At 40.8% G+C, this 22178-nt stretch overlaps 1 protein-coding gene across 14 annotated transcripts in view; it reads right to left on the reverse strand.

The window, feature by feature from the left end:
* CADPS2 (calcium dependent secretion activator 2) overlaps positions 1 to 22178 on the reverse strand; it is a 499759-nt gene that overhangs the window by 323586 nt on the left and 153995 nt on the right. For 13 of the 14 annotated variants that reach the window (XM_029233024.1, XM_029233033.1, XM_029233031.1 and 10 more), the window contains exon 3: positions 13929 to 14261. The exons of the other annotated variant lie outside the window; for it this stretch is intronic. In XM_029233024.1, the coding sequence (XP_029088857.1) occupies positions 13929 to 14261 (333 nt within the window). The remainder of the gene's footprint in view (positions 1 to 13928; positions 14262 to 22178) is intronic. 14 annotated transcript variants of the gene reach the window in all.

The following is a 22178-nucleotide window of genomic DNA, read 5'->3' on the forward strand; positions in this document are numbered from 1 at the left end:
TAACAAGAGAGGCCTTTCTACCAGTTTGTAACAAACAACTGAAAACAGTTTGCAAACAGGAAATGACATCATTTAAAAACATTTAACAAGAGAGGCCGTTCTACCAGTTTGTAACAAATAACTAGAATCATCACTGCCACCCATTACACAAGTAAAATCTTACTAAGACAATGATCAATTGGCCCTGATCTATCTAAGGTAATTAGGGAAAACGGAAAAAAGAAATTTTTTTCTGGTCTTAAACAAAGAGGGTTCAGGATATTATGACCCCAATAATCATCTAAAAGTGTCAAATTCACAGGTACTCTTCGTAAGCATACAGTCCTTTTTCTTCAGCCCTTTCCAACTGCTTTTTAAAAAAAGTACTTTGTAAAAAGTTGTTCTGACCACCTACCAGAAGAAATCGGGATTTTGTGGGCCATACATTTCTAAACGTCCGAAAGCAATAAACAATTAAGAACCAAGTCCGATACTGTGAGCCTGACACATAGTAAGGTAAGGGCTCAATAATTTTTTTTTTAAATAAAATGATTCAATATACTAAATAGAAGGAATTTCTTGACTATATAATATTCTTCATATTAGCTGATTCCCTGAAGTTTTCCTATTAACACCACTTTCTTACTTTCTTGGTTCTTCTTCTTCTTTTTTTTTGGCGGTATGTGGGCCTCTCACTGTTGTGGCCTCTCCCGCAGCGGAGCACAGGCTCCGGACGCGCAGGCTCAGCGGCCATGGCTCATGGGCCCAGCCGCTCCACGGCATGTGGGATCTTCCCAGACCGGGGCACGAACCCGTGTCCCCTGCATCGGCAGGCGGACTCTCAACCACTGCGCCACCAGGGAAGTCCTCTTGGTTCTTCTTTTAACCCACTCCAGTCAGGTTCACTCCCAACCACTCCAAAAAGTCTTCCCTTTTCAAAGCCAACAGTGGCTTCCACTTCACAAATTCAAGGGTCACTTCGTTGTTGTGTGGCACAGGTAAACTCTCTCCTTGCAATGTCTTCCCATGGCTTTCCTGACACCACACTTTCTGGTTTCCTCCCTCCTCGCTGGCTCTTTTACCTTTGTGCAGCCTCTAAATCCTGGCATCCCCAGGCCTCTCTGTCGCTGGTCCTTTTTCTTCTTGAGCCCCAGACTCTCCCAGTATGATTTCATAATGTCTCATGACTTAAATTAAAACACTAACTTTATCAAAATGATTTCCAAATCTTTATCTCCAACTCTGACCTGTCACTGGAATTTCAGACTTGTATATTCAACTACCACCTGCCATCACATGGACGTCTAACATTCTTATTTCATCAGGTACACAACAGAACTTTTGATTCCCCCCCGCCCCCTGCCACATATGCCTCTGCCCCAAAATATTGCTCCATGCGAAGAGGGACCGCAATATATGGAGAGCCTTGATCAGTGGCTGACCAGAGTAGGTGCTATATTGAAGGAACACCCTCATCAGAGATGCCCCATCAGACCACAATTAATAGAAATGCTGCATCAGATAAATGCTGGAAATGTAAATGGGAGACAGCCATCAAAGGATACTATCTTTTCTATAAAACGTGAGTGAGAGGAATAGGTGGATGTTATTCGTAGTTCTGGAGAATGGTATGTCTTAAACTACAGACTCCAGCTGATCCCTTTTTCTGCTTGAATTCCTGGGCTTTCATCATGTCCCTTTTAAGGCAAGTAGGTGGTCTAGTGTTCTGACTCACGCCAAAGCTCCCAAGCGCAGGAGCAGAGGAATTCTGAAGCATAGTACAAGGCATGGATCCAAGAGGATGTGACGAGACACCCAGGTGAAATCCAGCAGCCTAGGAACTTCACAGGCAACACAGGAAAACAGGACCACAGCAGGGCAAGGAGCAGAGCCTCATGACTACGCAAAACATTAATATGCAGGTCCTGTTCCACTTTTTTTTTTTTGGTACGCGGGCCTCTCACTGTCGTGGCCTCTCCCGTTGCGGAGCACAGGCTCCGGACGCGCAGGCTCAGCGGCCATGGCTCACGGGCCCAGTCACTCCGCGGCATGTGGGATCTTCCCGGACCGGGGCACGAACCCGTGTCCCCTGCATCGGCAGGCGGACTCCCAACCACTGCGCCACCAGGGAAGCCCTCCACTTCTTTTTTAATAATGCTGCGCCATGCCCACAGGTGGGGTGAGGCAGGGGATGGGCCACATGCAATCCGTTCTTTAGACCACAGAGAGGGATCTTTCCAGAACCCCAACTTGTTCCTGTCATTCCTTGCCTCACAGACGAACAGTGTTCCCTATCTTGTGATAGTTCCAAGCTCTTCCAGCTAGCATGTGAGGCCCCTTAACATTCAAGTCCTTTCCTAACTCTAGCTTCATCTGCTACTCCACCAAAACACACAATGAATCTCCCGTAGACTCCAAGCCATTTCATTCTCCTCATGCCTTCGTAAGTGTTGTTTTCCTCCAGTCTGCTGAACTTCTACGCATCTTCCAAAATTCAGGAATTGTCCTTGTTAGAACCTTCATTAAAGTTCCAACAGAGGATTGAGTTTCCAGACTTCCAAATCATTTCTTCTTCTGGGCAGAGAGCTAGACTGTTTCCTAGCCTCCTCTATACTTAGATATGACCATGGCATGAAGACCTCAGATGAACTATCAGACCAGGGGTCCTTAAGCCTCAGCATCACGTAGGAAGCTTTTAAAAAATAGACACTTAGGCCCCACATCCACAGACTGTTTCACTTAGTCTGAGGTGGGGGCCCAGGTACCCAGTGGTTTGTAAAGCTCCTCAGGTCATTCTAATATGGAGCCAGGGTGGAGCATTAAAGAAATCCACGCAAACTATCCAGTATCAAATTAAGAGACTGTCATCCACGTGTTCACATTATGCCCTATACACACCCTCAGAGACACACTGATTGATTATACCATTCATCACATTTTACTTACATATCTGTCTCCTGACCACATGCAAACACCTTGAGGGAAAGAATAAAATCCTGTCATTTTTGTATTTTCATTGTTTCCCCCAGTAACTGATATTTTTAGAAGGTATTCAATAAGCATTTTTCAATGTATAAAATATATTTATCACATTTCATTTTAATTTTGACAGAATATTTTCATTAACAACCATGAAAAACCTAAGAACAATATTCATATTATTATAGTTGGAACAGTAGATTCATATAATCTTTTATTCATTAATAGATGGAAACAGGTCATGAAGTGTATTGGCAAATACACTTTTCCCTTCCATTACTATTACAAAAATGCCTGATCTATGAAGATTTGTGTTCTCTTATCATTAAGAAAAAAAAAAAAAATGTGGACACGCTGGGATAAAACCCTAATTTCTATAGACTAGATCTAAGTAAAGAAGAAAAGTCTAAAAATAAATGCATGGAATATCTGACTGTAGCCTATATTTTTATCTGATGAGATTTGGGAGAAAGCAGAAATAAGTTAAAACATCTTTAGGAGAAACCTTACTTAGAAATATTTTTATGTAGTTCCTCTACACGTAGGCCAAAGGTAAAAAAAAAAAAAATAATGCATAGTCAAATGAAGCAACACTGATAAAAGTTATAACTTGATTTAAGAATATAATACAGTTGTATTCACAATTATAAAAACAATTTTTATGGATTACAGACCTAAATGTAAGGCTAGACACTATAAAACTCTTAGAGGAAAACACAGGGAGAACACTCTGTGACATAAATCACAGCAAGATCCTTTTTGACCCACCTTCTAGAGAAATGGAAATGGAAATAAAAACAAAAATAAACAAATGGGACCTAATGAAACTTAAAAGCTTTTGCACAGCCAAGGAAAACTCTTAAAGGAAAACACAGGGAGAACACTCTGTGACATAAATCACAGCAAGATCCTTTTTCACCCACCTTCTAGAGAAATGGAAATAAAAACAAAAATAAACAAATGGGACCTAATGAAACTTAAAAGCTTTTGCACAGCATAAATAAGACGAAAAGACAACCCTCAGAATGGGAGAAAATATTTGCAAACGAAGCAACTGACAAAGGATTAATCTCCAAAATACACAAGCAGCTCATGCAGCCCAATATCAGAAAAACAAACAACCCAATCCAAAAATGGACAGAAGACATAAATAGACATTTCTCCAAAGAAGACATACAGATGGCCAACAAACACATGAAAGGATGCTCAACTTCACTAATCACTAGAGAAATGCAAATCAAAACTGCAATGAGGTATCACCTCATACCGGTCAGAATGGCCATCATCAAAAAATCTACAAACAATAAATGCTGGAGAGGGTGTGGAGAAACGGGAACCCTCATGCACTGTTGGTGGGAATGTAAACTGATACAGCCACTATAGAGAACAGTATGGAGGTTCCTCAAAAAACTAAAACTAGAACTACCATACAACCCAGCAATCCCACTACTGGGCATATACCCTGAGAAAATCATAATTCAAAAAGAGTCATACCAGAATGTTCATTGCAGCACTATTTACAATAGCCAGGACATGGAAGCAACCTAAGTGTCCACCGACAGATGAATGGATAAAGAAGATGTGGCACATATATACAATGGAATACTCCTCAGTCATAAAAAGAAACAAAATTGAGTTATTTGTAGTGAGGTGGATGGACCTAGAGTCTGTCATACAGAGTGAAGTAAGTCAGAAAGAGAAAAACAAATACTGTATGCTAACACATACATATGGAATCTAAAGAAAAAAAAAAGGTTCTGAAGAACCTAGGGGCAGGACAGGAATAAAGACACAGATGTAGAGAATGGACTTGAGGACACAGGGAGGAGGAAGGGTAAGCTGGGACGCAGTGAGAGAGTAGCATTGACATATATACACTACCATATGTAAAATAGCTAGCTCCAATAAAGATATTTAAAAATAAAAACAATTTTTAGAGAGGAAACTGATTCAATATTAACAATCAGATTCACATTTATTTAACTGAAATCAGATTCATCAATTATATATCATGATACATTTATTTTTAAAAAAGGAAGTGAATATTTATATAAATATTATAGCTAATTATCAACTCCAGAATTTCAAAAGTCAGGTATTATACGATCCAATCAGTCTTAAGGTCTTCAGTTGCTCCTTGCCGTTTCCTAAAACATAACAATTGCTATTTAATGACATTCACTTGAATATTTTCCTCAGACATTTTGAGATTAAAAATTACACACACAGGAAAGATATACCTTGCTAACAATCACTTCCTCAGCTTTATTTTCCTGATTTGCAAGTGATTTTTGTTATCAAATGTAACTGTCTCTGTAGAATGTGCTTTTATATTTCTGCCAAAGTAGACAAATTATGTTAAAATGTATTATCAATCACATGATACTAGTTGAGAAAAAAGATGACGGCAGTGAAAGGCAGATACCAATCTCCTCTGAGCGATTCACACGTCTCTCCCTATTTTCCCTTTACACACCGTGAAAGGGGGTCTTCAGAACAGAATGCCTCATGGTTCCTGCACTTCCGGGGGAAGACTTTCACAGTGAGAGGGGCAGGAAGCACAGCAATTGCCTCTGTTGATTTTTTTAAAATTCCTAGACCTCAAGTGCTTAATCTCCAAAGCTTGAGATTTCTAGGGGAAGGGAATCATAAACCTGAACACTATACTTTTTAACCATTCATAAATATTCCTGCTTATTCCTTACAAACACACAACCAGTTCTGTAATATTACTTAACACAGTTCTTACAGTCTTCAGAATATAAGGAATTTGGTGAGGGCAGGTGGGAGCGCTATCTAGAGAGGAAGGTTCCAGGTAACCTTGCTTTGACTCTTGGGTAAACATGGGTGAAACTTTCTTCAGTTAATGGAAGGAGATTATGAAAGATTAATGAAGATTGCTTTTGGCAGAAAAGATCAGGATCTAGATGGCTGTAAAATTCAGTTAATTAATCCTCTGAAAAGGTAAAAGGAGGAGTATGACAGTGTATATGGTACTATGTATTCCACTACTCAGACTCTGGTCACTTAGGATTGTGTGTCTCTGCAATCTACAAGAGCGACACCCACACGTGCTAATGTCACCTCAAACCACAGCCCCAACCCAGCCCTCCTTATGCTAGCAGCTCCCCCCAGACGCCAGGGGCTGCTTCACATCTCCGCACCAGCACATGCTCACCCCTCCCCACACACACAGAATATTTAGCATCCTCTCATCCTGGTAACCCTCTTCATGACACACCTGAAGATTACACAATTCTCCCCAATACTGCATTCTCCTCAACCTCAAGAAGGTAGAGCCAGGGACTTACCACGCCACTGTGGCATTTACAAGAGTGCTTCCTTTGACAAAAATTAAAGCTAGCAAATAACTAGATCTCCTTTCTATGTTACCATCTGTATTCTCTACATGATTACAGAGAATGGGTTAACGAACTGATTTAAACACAGTGTAGCACACTTTGTCGTATTTTAAAATAATCTTTAAAAGACATTTCATTTCTGTTCAAGGAAAGCTGATTCATTACTGGTACCACTTAAGTAACAATATTTTAATTCAAAAATATGTGAAATCAAAATTATTCTTAAGACTATAAAACACATAGCTTTAATATCAACTAACTTCATTTCTCTAAAAGTATGACTGTATTTATTTGAAATTCACTGCATTTCCTTCAAGTTATTCTGAAATTAAAGTCTTTACTGACAGACTGGGCTTCTTTCACCCCGTTAACATCCTGATTCAAGTAAATGATGGCTAACAATTTCAGATTCTGGTATTGTTATGTTACTCATTGTAGAATGTACAGTTTGCGCTCTTTTCATCATCTTCTTTTCTTAGTGTTTTGTTCTATGAATGTGCACCAATGCAAACACAATATTCTCAAAGCAAAGAATCCAAAATCTGACAGGCAGTTTCAGTAGCACAAGAACTAATCCATGACATATGTGGGTCGTTCTTATGTTTTTCTGATAACATGTAAATAATTTTTCTTTCAATTATCCCTGGTTTCATAACTTAATTGTTACACATGCTATCTTCTAAATTAGTGCTTTTAAGAGTTTCCTAGAGGAAACTCTTCAATGCCTTAATTTTGAAATTAATAAGTTCTTGGCTCTGACCGGAAGCAATATCAACACCTATGCTTCTTCAGAAGACAGCTTCCTGTTTTTCCATTATGGATGCTAAACCTACAGCTCTGGGACAAGGGCTACAAAACCACGTGAGGCTTCTGTCAGCTTCAGGTGGCAGCCCTGGCACTGCTCTCTCCTCATTCACGTCCTTTCCTTTCTGAGTCCCCAAGAGCTGTCTGGCCGTTGCCAACCTGCACATCTCAGCAGAGCAGCTTCCTATCCTGAGCTTCGGATCCTGAAGCAACAAAACATCTTTGAGATTTCCTAGGAGAACACTGTTGGCAAGAACAAGGGACCAGACAGGGTAAATAAATACAGAAGCAAGAATTTTACAGTTAGCAAGAGCCTCAAAGCCTTTCCTGAGACACAGGGAAAGTGGAGTAAATTCCACCAACATGTACCTGGAGCCAGGTACCCGCAGCTTGGCTAGCTTTAGACCAAGCTGCTTCCCTGAGCCCTGCTCTACTAATTCCTCTCCTCACACCATTCCTTCCCTATAAAGGGCAGGCTATCTTCTGTGATTTCTATAGCCTTTTCTTTTTTAAACTCTGCTGAAAGACAACAAAAGAACAAACAAGATAGACAGGTCCTTGAGGGGAAAAGAAGAACCTCAGCTGTTTTTCTCAACAATCCATTTTCTTAATTTCTGTAAAATGATTCTTATTCCAAAGGAAAGCTCTTCCCTTACTTATGAGTATTTCTGTAATTTCTTTAAGTTAATTAAAAAATCTTTAAGCTTTTCTTTCAAATCTCAGAGCTGAAGAGAACTCTAGTTTCAGCTCAGACATGTAAAGAGCTTAGGAGAAGTCATGCCTCCTGTCTTTACAATAAACAGCTGGACAAGCTGAAAATCAATGACTTTTCTTCCCTTATCAGAGAACTGAGCTTTCAGGGCAAACCACTAACCCAATATCTGGAGACACAGGAAAAACAGAGAGATACTACATTTAAAGCAGAAGTCAATGGGTACCAGAAATATAGAACCACTTATTTGACTAGTAATTCGGACAAACTACTGGAAGCTGAGTGCAGAGAGTGAGAAACTCCTGGGGTTGTAATCATAAAGGGGCTTCTGCACTTTCCTGGGCTTTCTTCCAGTGACCCCACCAAGTTCTCATGGTAAGGATCCAAGAAGGTTCCCCTTGGGAACCTGGCAGGAAGAGGGGGAGAAGAGCCACTGTTATACCGCCCAGATTCTTTTCCCTAACAAAGGGGAAAGGACTTTGTTAGAAGAAAACGCTGAAAACTTATTCTAGCTGGAGGAGGAGAAGGCTGCCCTCTGCAGTCCTTTGCGGCCTTTCTGTCTTGTCTATTTGAAAAAATAATAATAATAACAAAAAACCCAGCATGAACAGGAGACAAGACTTCAAGGAAACAAATGGGGGATGCTTTAGCCAGGGAAGGAAATAAGGGGTGTGGGTGAGGAGGAAAACAATACTCGGGGACAAAGGTTAGAAACACTTGTACAAGGCTTCCCTGGTGGCGCAGTGGTTCAGAGTCCGCCTGCCGATGCAGGGGACGCGGGTTCGTGCCCCGGTCCAGGAAGATCCCACATGCCGCAGAGCGGCTGGGCCCGTGAGCCGTGGCCGTTGAGCCTGCGCTCCGCAATGGGAGAGGCCACAACAGTGAGAGGCCCACGTACTGCAAAAAAAAAAAAAAACACACAAAAAAACAAGAAATACTTGTGCAAGTTACAGCCCAGCACCCTACCACAACACCAGCATTGCTCCAGAAGAACAGCTGATCACGGTTAAAGAGCCGCAGATACAGACTCTCTGAAGAGGAATACTTAGGGAAGCCCAGAGTCAAGACAGGAGAAAAAGACAAGGACACTAGAAGAATGTGAAGCTTCTTGCGCCTGTGGCTACAACAAACATTAAACACAGCCAACCTCCCAGTCAGATTAACATAAATCCTCACACTAAAGGCGAATATACCACAGTTTCTCTTACCTGATACAACATGCCTGGCTCTCAACAAAAAGTTACAAAGCATGCCAAAAGGCAAAAAAAGAAAAAGGAACACAGTCTGTGGAGACAAATCATGCATCCAAACCAGATTAAGTTGTCACATGGATGTAGTTAACTAACAAGGAATTTAAGTAACCGTTAATAATATATTAAGGGCTGTAATGGAAAAAGTTGAAAACAGGCAAGAACAGATGGATAATATAAGCAGGGAGGTGGAAACGCTAAGAAAGAATCAAAGGAAATGCTAGAAATCAAAAACACTAACAGACGGGAACAATGCCTTCGACGGGCTTATCAGCAGACTTGCTGATTCTGAGCAAAGAATCAGGACACTTGAAGGTCAGCCGAAGCTTCCCTCTCTGAAATGCAAAGAGAAAGAGAACTAAAAAGCAAACAAAAAAATAAAAAGAACATCCCAGAACTGTGATGAGTAACATAAGTAGACATAACAAATATAACTAAAATACTGGCAGGAGAAGGTGAGAATAGGATATAAGGAACGTTTGAATTAATAATGGCTGAGAATTTTCCAAACGTAATGACACACACCAACCCCTAAATTCAGGAGGCTCAGAAAATACCGAGCAGGAGAAATATCAAAAAACTCATACCCAGGCATATCATATTTGAACTGCAGAAAACTAAGCCAAGGAGAAATTATTAAAGGAAGCCAGATGACAAAAAAACGAACAAAACACCTTACAGAGAATCGAGGATAAGAGCTTGATCGGACTACTCATGAGAAGCCACACAAGCAAGAAGGGGGAGTGAAATCTTTAGAATATGTTAAAAGAGAAAAAAAGCTAACTCTACATCTAATGAAATTATCCTTTAAAGATGAAGAAGAAACAGAGACTTTATCAGACATACAATAACTGGGGGAGTTCATTATCAGTAGTCCTGCCTTTCAAAAAATGTTCAAAGAAGTTTTTCAGATAAGGAAAATGATGTAGGTCAGAAACTTGGATCTACGTGAAGAAAGAAAAGTGTCAGAGAAGGAATAAATGAAGGTGAAATTATATATATATATATATATATATATATATATATACATATACATATACACACACACATATATATATCTTTTACTTTTCTTATTAATTGATCTAAAAATTATCTGTTTAAAGCAAGAGTAGTAACAGTATGTTTGGTGAACAGAGCATATTATAAGTGAAAAGAGCATAAATAAGTGAAATAAGTGAAACAGAGCATATTATAAGTGAAATGAATGACAGAAATTTCACAAGGGATGGGAGGGAGGAATTGAGAATTCTCTATTATGGGAGAGCTGTACGACACTTGAAGCCTTATAGTGTTATTTGAAGGTAAGCTTAGATTATTTTAAAATACATATTGTAAGCCCTAGGGCAACTACTAAACACACTTTTTAAAAAAAGATAAGTAGTGCATCAAAAGAGAATATAAAATGGAATCATATAAATGTTCAATTAAAATTAAAGAAGGCAGAAAAAGGAGGGGAGACAAAGAACAGATGCAAAGAAGAGTCAACACTTAAAAAGACTGCAGAATGTGATCCAACTACATCACTTTATATACAAATGGTCTAAACACACCCATTAAAAGACAGAAATTGTCAGACTGGATTAAAAACAAAAACCAGAGGTAATATGCAGCTGTCTACAAGAAACCCACTTTAAACAAAGAATCAGGCAGGTTAAAAAGAAACAGATGGAGAAAGATACACCCTGGTAACCATAATCAAAAGAAAGCTGAAGTAGCCATATTAGTTTGAGACAAAGTAGACAAAAAAGAAAAAAAGATTATCAGGGACAGAGAGGGACTTTATATAAGGGGTTAATTTCACAAAAAGACATGATAATGCTAAATGCTAAATGTGTATGAACCTAACAAAGCATCAAGATACATGAGGCAAATACTGATAGAACTGAAGGTAAAAATAAATCCATTATTACAGATAGAGATTTGAACTAGAAGTATTGGGTTGGCCAAAAGGTTCTTTCGGTTTTTAAGTAAAAATAAAAGATATGTTTTTCATTTTCACCAAGAACTTTATTGAACAACATATTCACTGTTTTTGTTCCACTGCCTTCTGCCATTTTTCAGGCAACTTCATAATTCTATCTTCCCAAAACCTTTTATCTTTTTGAGCAAAGAACCGTACCAGATGCCTTTTCCAGTCTTCCAGGGAATCGAAATTTTTTCCATTAAGAGAATCCCGTAAAGACCGAAATAAATGGAACTCCAAAGGCACAATGTCTGGTGAAAAAGGCGGATGAATCAGAACATCCCAGCCAAGGGACTTCCCTGGTGGTCCAGTGGTTAAAGACTCCACCTTCCAGTGCAGAGGGTGTGGGTTCGATTCCTGGGCAGGGAGCTAAGATCTCACATGCCTTGAAGCCAAAAAAACAAAACATAAAACAGAAGTAATATTGTAACAAATTCAATAAAGACTTTAAAAATGGTCCAGATCAAAAAAAAATCTAAAAAAAAAGAACTTCCCAGCCAAGCTGTAACAGTTTTTGCCTGGTCGTCAAAGAAACATGCAGTCTTGCATTATCCTGATGGAAGATTATGTGTTTTCTGTTGACTAATTCCGGATGCTTTTCGTCGAGTGCCGCTTTCAGTTGGTCTAACTGGGAGCAGTACTCGTTGGGAATTAATCGTTTGGTTTTCTGGAAGGAGCTCATAATAGAGAACTCCCTTCCAATCCCACCATATACACAACATCACCTTCTTTGGATGAAGACCGGCCTTTGGTGTGGTTGGTGGTGGTTCACTTCGCTTGCCCCACGATCTCTTCCATTCCACATTGTTGTACAGTATCCACTTTTCATCACCCATCACAATTTGTTTTAAAAACAAAAAGTTTTTGTTACGTTTAAGTAGAGATTCGCATGCGGGAATATGGGCAAGAAGGTTTCTTTCGCTTATGTGGAACCCAAACATCAAAGCGATGAACATAACCAAGCAGGTGTAAATGATTTTCAACGCTTGATTTGGATATTTTGAGAACGTCGGCTATCTCCGCGTGGTATAACATTGTTCTCAATTAATGTCTTGATTTGATCGCTATCATCTCCAACTGATCTACCCGACCGTGGAGCAACGTCCAGCGAGAAATCTCCAGCACGAAACTTTTGAAACGTTCTATCAGTCACAGCACCTTCTCCATACGCTGCACAAATCTTTTTTTGCATTTTTGTTGCTTTTTTACCTTTCTTGAAATAATAAAGCATAATATGCCGAAAATGTGTTTTTCTTCCATCTTCAATATTAAAATGGCTACACAAAAATTCACCAATTTTGATACTTTTTTTTAAATGCATGCTGCTATGACAGCTGTCATAATACAATCTAACAAAACTGTTTGGAATGAAGTTAAAGACAACTAAGCACTACTGGAGCCATCTGACAGAAAACATCGAATGAACCTTTTGGCCAACCCAATATGTTCCAAATCACAGAGGACAGAAACCAGGAGGTCAAAACCCTTGCTGTAGAAGTGATCTTTAAAAGTAAACAAAAGATTAATTTTAGTACATTTTGAATAAATAAACATAAACGCGTAGGTCCACAGGAATTTATGTTATGACCCTGTAACATTCAGGATAAATTCTACTGCATTTGTAATAACTTATTTTAGAGGTCTACCTGCTCTATTAAGACTTCAGCACATAGAGAACAAATATTTTATTTAGTTAAGGTTGGTTTCCCCAACACCTAGCAAAGTTTTTGGCTTGAATACTCGGTAAACATTTACTCAATGTCTGAATCTGAATTTTACTAATAAATTTTGTTCATCAATATTTAACTATACAAGTGAGCTACTGCTCCATTAAAAACAGGAAGTCCCAGTTGTGTTTCTTTTACAATGGAAGATTTCGGCTGTACAGTCATCCTCCAACACTATCAAAACCACCACCTGGTTTAATAATGCAGTAAAATCAATTATAGTGAAAGCATGAATTGTTCACAGGGTTATGTTCCACATTGCTTTTCCATTAATTAACTCTGCTAATTTATTCATTGGAAATGATTCACAAATTAGTAATGCAAAGTAAATGATACATAGAATACAGAAATTGAGAAGTAGATTTGCAAAAAGATTTAAAATAGATGTAAACATATGTACATTATAAAAGTGTGACTCTTAATGAACACAGGAATTTTAAAATGCCAGAATTTTGGCAATTTAAATTGTATATTAGGGCACAGTTAAATAATTTATAGCTCTAAAATAAGCAAACAAAATACAACTAAGGGAGGAATACATTTAGACAAATCATAGGATCTAAAGATGAAAGACGTGGAACAAACATGATATTTTATTTAGTTTTTCATATGTATGATTAAAATAACAACTGAAGAGAAAATATATTATTTACTCTGTCACCTCTAAATTATGTAGTTTAGCAATCTTCTTCAATTCATTTCTATCTGGCTGGGTTAAAGAAAAAATTTTTGAAATTTCAGTCACTTCCATAAAACTCTGAAGATGAGTATCATACCTTTATGAAAAATTATTCTGCAGTGAGGAATACCTGTTTATTATAAAGTGCCAAGCTTCTTCAGACAACAGACGATTTTCACTTTACTACTCAAGGCATGCCCCATACACATATACCCAATAGGTATAAATCTGATGTCCTAAAATAGGGCACATGGAACAATTACTTACTGAATAAAATGCACAGATATTCTTCTCCTATCAAATAATTCTTTCAGAGCTTCTTCCAAATGTCATTATTTGACATATTAAAACTCAATTTCACTCACCTTTTCAAACAAAGTGATTAGAGAAAGTAAAGTACATCTTCATAGGCTTGTAAAGACTTGGTGTTCATTCTGTGAGTCAGGGGAACAGGAAATATCATGATCACTTACCTGACATGCATTATAAAGAAGTTGGTGTTCTAGTTTTTTAATTCCCAAAATCTGCTGAAACATTTCATAGAGTTGTTCCTTGCTCAGAATAAGTTCAGAAACAGCGCTCAGGGCCATTCTGTTTTGCTGTTTACACAAGTCCTCTTCACCCCTGTAAATGGCATCATATTTGGCTATCCAGGAGCTCAGCACTGTCTCTTTGCTCAAGCCATCAATTTCTGGCAAACTCCGCACACGTTTTTCTATGTTTTTCTTAAACACCTCTCTGAAGTCATTAGCAGAACATCCTCCACTCTGAACCATTCTGGCCACTCGATCACTCTTCAGAAAAACCTGAAAACAAAACAAAAAAACAAAAGAAAACAAAAACCCACTTACAATTAGGCGTGGACACTAACACCAACTGCTTTTAGCAATCCAAGAGTTATGACACCAAACATTCACAACGTTTCAAATGTTTCATAATATGCACTAACTAACGACAAAATGGAGGCTCCAAATCATCTCTCTTAAAATGTTGAAATGTTTAGGAGAGAAAATAATGAGTCTTGAGGAACTTGTATGACCCAACCTTGACCTACACGCTCCCCACCTGAAGGTCATGGGGATCTCTACAACTGAAACCCTTAAGAGTCGACTGCAAAGGTAATTGGAGATATGAACCCAACTTCCCTAAGTGTACTTGGGAGCTCTGGTTAGTTCTTCAGCAAGGGGAAGGTCCCTTATTGTCTGAAAATCTGAAGGCCAATAGTGTGGTAAGTCTAGTATCCAAGTCAATACCCTCCGGGTATAACTGGTAATCAAAACTACTCCACAGCTGGAGGGTACACCTGTCCCCACCCCTGACTTCACTACCTCCCCAACTTCTCACACACTTCTCGTAGCTGGGAAAAATCGATGATGAAAAAGCAAACTCTAAAACTTTTAGCTGTCCGCTAATATCAAGTAAGAAATAAAGCACAAACAATGACAACCAGGGAGAGAGACAGTTTTGAAATGGGTAGGAAGAGGTGGGTAATAAGTAATAAGGTCATACTGTGCAAGGGACATCAGACTTGGCCTCGAATCTCTCCTTTCTTCTAAGTCACAGACCCAAATATCAACAAGTATCGGCCAAGATTCATGAAACATCGATTCTGTCATCAATATTCCTAAGAAGCCTCTAGGGGTCATATGAGACTGATTTTATTCCTGTTTTCTTCCTATAATAACAAAAACTCCTTCCAAAGAAACCGTAGGACTATTTAATGCAGGCCCCATGAGTTATATCCGTTGTTAAGGCTTATGGAACAAAAATTCATGTCAGTCTTTTCCCTAAGAACTGACTCATGATACTGAGGTACTCCCAAATTATGACCCCACTACTTGCTCTAATGCTACTACCATGTCCGTCTGCACGTGGGCAAACAGCATGTGTGGTCTGTGCAAAGCAGCCTCATTTGTCCCAGCGACTGGCATCTCAGCTACCAGGTCCCAAACCTTCTCCCCACTTAATTTCTCCTCTTTTCAGACCATGCATACAAAATATTGTTTCCTATCTTTGCTCAATGGCCAGAGGGGATTCCTGACTCTTGAATATTTTGGTTAACTAACGTACTGAATTAGGAGTGGTGAATTTTACACTAGGCAAACATGCATGACACATAGACACAGCGCTTCCTCTCTTTTTACTAGCTGTGGCTCAATTACAGTCAAAAAGACTCTTATTTTTTATGTTTCTAAGCCAAAACTAATTCTTAAGCCCCAAGTATAAGAATAGTGTCTTTAATTTATTTAGATGAAGGAAAATAAAATTTAGATATTTAATATTTTATCTAAAAATGCCATTTAACTACCTCTAAACACATAGGGGTCTCTCCATCTTCTTTCTCATCCTCATCTAATTGCACTACTCTCGTTGGGCACTAGGCTTCAAGATAAATGTTATACGGACATAATTCTTCTAATTTCTGTTACAGCTGTATCTTGTTAAATGGGAACGTACGGAGGCTCAGGAGTCAGAGGGGGCGGACTGCGCCAGTTGTCAGTCCACTGCTTTCCAGGGCTGTCTTCCTGTGGCCTTGCCACTGGTACAGTTTTAGAGGGTGCTGGAGGGACACTGGAGGAGGAAGGGCCCTGGTTCCCGGTTCTCTTCTTATACCTGGAGGCACGTGGCACCCACCCCCGGGGCAGCTTCTCTGCAGACCCCAAGGATGGCTTCGCAGGGCGCGCCCACACTGGCAGATTCCCGGGCAGTTCTGCAGTGCAGCACTGCAGAAGGCAGGTTCCCGTGAATCCTGCCGGTGCGGCACTGCAGTGAACTTTTCTGCCATCTGGTAGGATACGCCACATCTCCGGTGAGGTCTGGATCCCACGCTTTTCCAGATTTGCTCCTTCCTTGGGTGCTCTGCTCCCTGTATCTGCTACTCCTATATTCTTTAGTTGCCCATCGTAGCCAACCCCTCATTGTTTATAACAAATTTTCCCTGATCGATTATCGTGTGGTTTCTGTCTCCAGATTGCACCGTGATACAGGAATACTGAAATGCTGCATGGGACACTATATCTAAGAGAAAATATTTGAAATTGAAACAACTTTTAAAAATTTGGTAATTGTATAAAGCTGGAACGGCAAGATGTTTTTAAAGCACAACATAAATGCCTTACAATTGGCTTCAGAAAACCTTTTAATTGCTTGATATCTAATACTCTAAGTTAGGAGGCATTTCATTTTTTTCAACCTCTTCTGTCAGTGCTAAATTCTACCAAGTAACCAAACAGTGTTTTTGAAGCAAGGGCGCTGATGAACTTAGGTTTTTGGAGTCTTAATTTCCTCTGTAAAACCATACCTAAAGCCATACTAACTCAGTCCAATTGCATGTTATTTAATCAACATTTACTAAGTGGTAACAACATGTCAGGCATTCTGCTAAGTGTTGGGGACATAAAGACAAATGAGCCAAAGACCCTGCCCTCAAACAGCTCACACCACCTGAGAGAGACAGGATACACAGTAAAACAGAGGGCGGGAGCAATCATAGAGACCTATGCAAAGGTGGGGGGAAAGAAAAGGAAGTTACTAACTGTTATCTGGGGAGCAAGGTTAGGGAGGAGAGGGGAACAGGACAAAGGACCCATGATTTGAATGACCTGTGGGGTGAGTAAGGGGAAAAGGGAGAAGAAAATATGTTTCAGGAAAATAAAAGAGGTAAAAAGCAAGAAGCATAAAATCGCATGACCTTTTGAAGGAAACATAAGAATTTTTATACTTCAGGAGCATCAAATATAAGGGTGAATGGAACACAAGTTGTGCCAATCAACAGAGACCAGATGGCCAAATGCAGTGTGTGCCAAGCAAGGAATCTGAGCTTTGCCGGTGGGTCAGGAGTCGATGATGGCTAGGTAACCTCGGTGCTGAAATACTAAGAAGCATGATTTAGACAAATAACTGGTGGCAGCATCAAGGGTAGATGACGACTGACCAGAACAGAGATTGGGATCAGTTATCTGGAGACCAGGTGAAAAGCAGTAAGGGCCTCATCTAGGGCAATTCATGGGCTAAAGAGAGAGAGGCAGAGGAGAGACAGCTGGGAGACAATCAACATATCCTGCTGAGTTACAGGATGTGTAAAGGCAGGGAAAATATGATTCACAGTTTTTACTGGGGTGTCTGGATTCCACTAGCTAAAAATAATTAAAGAACACAGGTGGAATGACGTGCGCGCGCACGCGTGTGTGTGTGTGTGTTGCTTGTAAATGGTGGTGGGTATATGGGGGGCATGGTCCTGGATTACTGGTTTAGTTTTGGTAGAGGTCAGCTTTGAAGACCAAGTATAGTAAAAACAGAGTGAGGAACAAAACTCCATGAAATACCTATATTTACAAAGCTGGCAGAAGAACTGGATCCAGGGGAGGCTGGTAGCGTCAGAAGCAGAAGGAAAAATACGACACATTAGCAATCAAGAGGGGGAGACAGTCCTGAGAGAAAGAGAATCAAGTACCAAAAGGGAAATCAGCAGAAATTTGATTGTCTCTACCACCATCTGGTCACCTTTGGCAGAGAAGATAGTAGAGTGGTAAAGAGTAGGAACTGACCTGCGGAAGGAGAAAAGGACAAGCTGTAATAAAGTTAAGACGGCAAATATTGGGTTGGCCAAAAAGTTCGTTCGGGTTTTTCCATACGACGTTGCATAAGATGTTCCGTAACGTCTTATGGAAAAACCCAAATGAACGGCCAACCCAATATAAACTGTTCTTCTAGAAAGCTTGGACGAAAAGGGAAATGAGAGGAAGGCAAAAAGCTGAACTGGGAAACGACATGTAGGCAACGAGGGAGACAAGTCAGGAAAGAGAGGCAGCTTATAGTACAGATTACAGAAAATAGTGATGGTACGTCACTTCTGAGATTAGTCTGTGGAAGCCTGCAGCGCACTCTCCCATCACATGCCCGGGGGGTGCAAGCTGCTGTGACGCGAGGTACTGAAGCCCTCGGTCTAACAGCCCTCAATGAACTGAGGTCAGCCCAGAACCACGGGGAGTGGACTGGAAAGCAAATTCATGACTAACTGAGCCACGAGTGTGATCTCAGCAGACAGCTTGATTGCAACTTCACGAGAGGCCCGGAGCAGAAACATCCAGCTAAGCCTCTCTCAGATTCCTAATCCTGAGAATGCATCTGAGACAACATGCATTTACTGTTTCAAACTGCTGTGTTTTGGGATAAATTGTTACACAGCAATAGATAATACATGGTTTACACTGTATTCTATCATATTCATGTCATATATCCACATGGTTTACATTCTTACTTCACATGGGTGTCAATACCAGCCCCACCCCTTCCCCCTATTCATCATCACACCCTTTTTTTTTTTTTTGCAGTACGCGGGCCTCTCACTGTTGTGGCCTCTCCCATTGCGGAGCACAGGCTCCGGACGCGCAGGCTCAGCGGCCATGGCTCACGGGCCCGGCCGCTCCGCGGCATGTGGGATCTTCCTGGACCGGAGCACGAACCCGTGTCCCCTGCATCGGCAGGCGGACTCCCAACCACTGCGCCACCAGCGAAGCCCCATCACACCCTTTTATCTTGCTCTGTTTTTCTTTTTAGCACACAGCACTACCAGATATGTATTTACTGTAGGTCTGTCTCCCCAAAATACAAGAGCCACCAGAGCAGTGACTTTGTCTTGTTTTCTAGTGAACCCAGTGCCTAACACAGTGCCTGCCTATAGTAAGGGATCAATAAAGGTTTGTTGAAAAAAGTGATGACTATCTATAGACACTGAATCCTCTCAGGCTAAAGAAGAGAATTTAGACAGGCACCTGGATCACAGGCTTCCTAAAATATGGATGCCCATGGGAAAGGAACCAGGAGATGGATAAACACGGAAAAACTGGAAGTGTAATAAGTGGTAACAGTGAACAGGAATGCACTCCAGAAGGCAAAAGAGATTTCGCCTGAGGGAGGAAGAGCAATGATCTGAAAGCAGGAATGAGGAACAGCCCTCCTGGCCCTAGATGTGGAGGAGAAAGGAAGGCCTACCATCATCAGAAGGCTGTTCCTCCCTGCGTCCTCGCTAAGGTTCCATCCCAACCATCGTTAGGTCTGAGGGGCTCCACTTTGCATGTGTTCCCAATCCCAACACCATCACAAAGGGTGACCCACCAACCCCTCCTAATCTCACTTCAGCTTCAGACCTGCATCTCCAATACCACCCATCAGCTCTCCTGACACGTCCCACTGACACCCTAAACTTAACAAATTTCAAACGGGATTCATGACTTCTCCCATTATTTGCGCGACCTCCTGCTTACCTGCTTCAATGAGTATCAATACCTATTTCCCTCCTGGAGAGACCTGGAAACCATTCTCAACTCCACCATCTCCTCCATGTTTATTTCCCAACATACAACTTGTCCCTAAACCTTGCTGGTCCTGCTCACCCTGGAATTCCTCTGAAATCCTTCCACACTTCTTCACACCCCACAGAAGCTGTTCCTGCCCCTCACTGTGACTCAGCTGGCTAAGAACAACAGCCTCTTAAGTGGTCTTCCTGCCTTAGAAATTTCCCTGATAGCCACTCTACTCTCATTTTCCCCAACTTATCCTCTTCACTGGTATCAATCTTTTTTTTTTTTTTTTTTAACCTGGCCATTTAAATTCTTCTCCAGCTTAAAAATTCTTTGCTGACTTTCCACCAAAAGTCATCAGCAAGGCCTCTGAGGCCCTACACTTCAACTGGCTCCAAACTACCTATCACTCTGGCTTCATCACAAATCTCTCTCTCTCAATCTCCATGCCCCGCCCTCCACCATCCTTCTTTCAAAAACTTCACGCTGTCCATCTCACCACCACCAACTTACCTCCTAGCAACTATTCAGATCCCTGCTCAGTTGACCCTCAGTGATTCCCCGAATCACCTTGAATCGGCCATATCCTATGTTGTTTGTATGCAATCCTAGCACCCTTTCTTTTTCCTTTAAAGTCACTTTGTAACTGTAATACTTAACTGCAAATTCTATTACCGTCTTACTTTTTACTCACTAGACAGTAAGCTCCATGAAGCCAAAGACTGTTTCATTCACCACTGTATCTCCCCCTCCATGCAACTGCACAATTTAAACAATTAACCAGTATGGTTTACTGAGTTTCAGTTACTTGCTTCCAGAAGAAAGTATAGGACATGAACCTTGCCCATATGAACGGGAGAGGGAAAAGATATCTCAGAGGGAAGGAGGCACGATGAGTGATGCCACAGAGAACTAGTTTTGTGAGAAAAATAAGATGTTTATTGTCTAAAAACATAATACTGTCTAATTCTCCATCTGTGCTGTTCTTGCAGAGATGACAGTTTTTAATTTTTCAGATGTTATCAGTTATGAAACTGTAACCATGATGGATTTAGTCTCATTAGGTATCAACTGTCTTAACCCTGTGTCCTTTCATAAGAACAGCTAGCAAGTTAAAGGCGGGTAAAGTGTTACCACGTGCAAAGGCTAGTCCTAGATGCCGCTCTCCAAGCCGAGCGTGCACATAACGCCAGCTTTCTGCTCTAGGCCCCAGGATCCTCAGTGAACGTCTGTCCGGAGAACACATAACAGGGGGCCATCCTGGTGCAGAAGCAGCCACGGGAACTTAGTATATAAACACACCCACCAATGAGCAGATATTCTGTCTCCCTAGAGCTCTTCATATATTATCTCCTTTCATCCTTATCATCACCCTGTCCCTTTCTCCATTATCATTCTCTTTTACAGATGAAGTGGTCAGGCTGAGAAGTGACTAGCCCAAGATCACAAAGTTATTGGGAGAACAGAGACTGAATCCCTGTCTCTGGAACCCAGAAGCAACATTTCTTTATTCTCCTTACGCACTCTTCCACCCCACCACACCCCACTCCTACCAAGGGTTCACCCCTGCACACCATGTATTTTGCTGGGTGCTGGCCAACACATGTGGAATTACCCATCAGTGACCTCCCTGTGAAAAGGCCACTGAATATACAACCAACTGAATACACACCTGGCGTGGCAGGGTGAGGGTGGGGAGCTACCATCCGGACATCAGAAAAATAATACACCACACATGCTACCTTTCTCCACATTTTACTGGGTTTTAACTTGTACGTGGGCCCTCTGAGAACCACCAACTGCCACCCTTCCCATTCACCTGCTCAGCTTAGAGACCAAAGAAGTTACTGAAGAGCTTCAAGTCATGGTGAACTAATAACACAATTGAAATGTGGTGACTGCAACAAGCAGCTGTGTCTGCAAAGGGTGAGTCTGCTCAGCTGTCCAAATAAAGCCTCAAATACACTTTTCTACAGCAGTACTCATTGTTCACATATTGCTTTTGATCTGAAACATGCATTGCTTCTCTGACTCAGAAGGATTGTATACGATGAGAAAAACATTATCTGTTTGCCAAATCACTGTGGTCATCTGTGACATGGTTCCTGGGAAGGCCGCCAAGCTGTGCTCAGCCAGGAAAACGCCGAGAAAGTACAAGAGCCCCACTTCAAAGAGACGCCTTTTTCTCCTGAATAATGACAAATAAAATACTGTCTAATGATTCGAATAATCTATGCGGCCCATGGAGAAACAGTTTCTTAAACTGTTTTTCAGGTGCCATCAATTCATGATCAATTTTTTTGTAACCATGAATTTGATTTTACTAGATATCAAATAATTCCCAGTTTTCCGGCATAAATACCAGTATTTCCTATTGTTCACTTCGCAGGCCTAAAGCCAGTCAATGGCTTATATTCCCTG

The sequence above is a fragment of the Monodon monoceros genome, unplaced genomic scaffold (assembly GCF_005190385.1).
Source record: "Monodon monoceros isolate NGI ecotype Baffin Bay Population unplaced genomic scaffold, NGI_Narwhal_1 Super_Scaffold_2, whole genome shotgun sequence".
NCBI classification, from domain to species: domain Eukaryota; kingdom Metazoa; phylum Chordata; class Mammalia; order Artiodactyla; family Monodontidae; genus Monodon; species Monodon monoceros.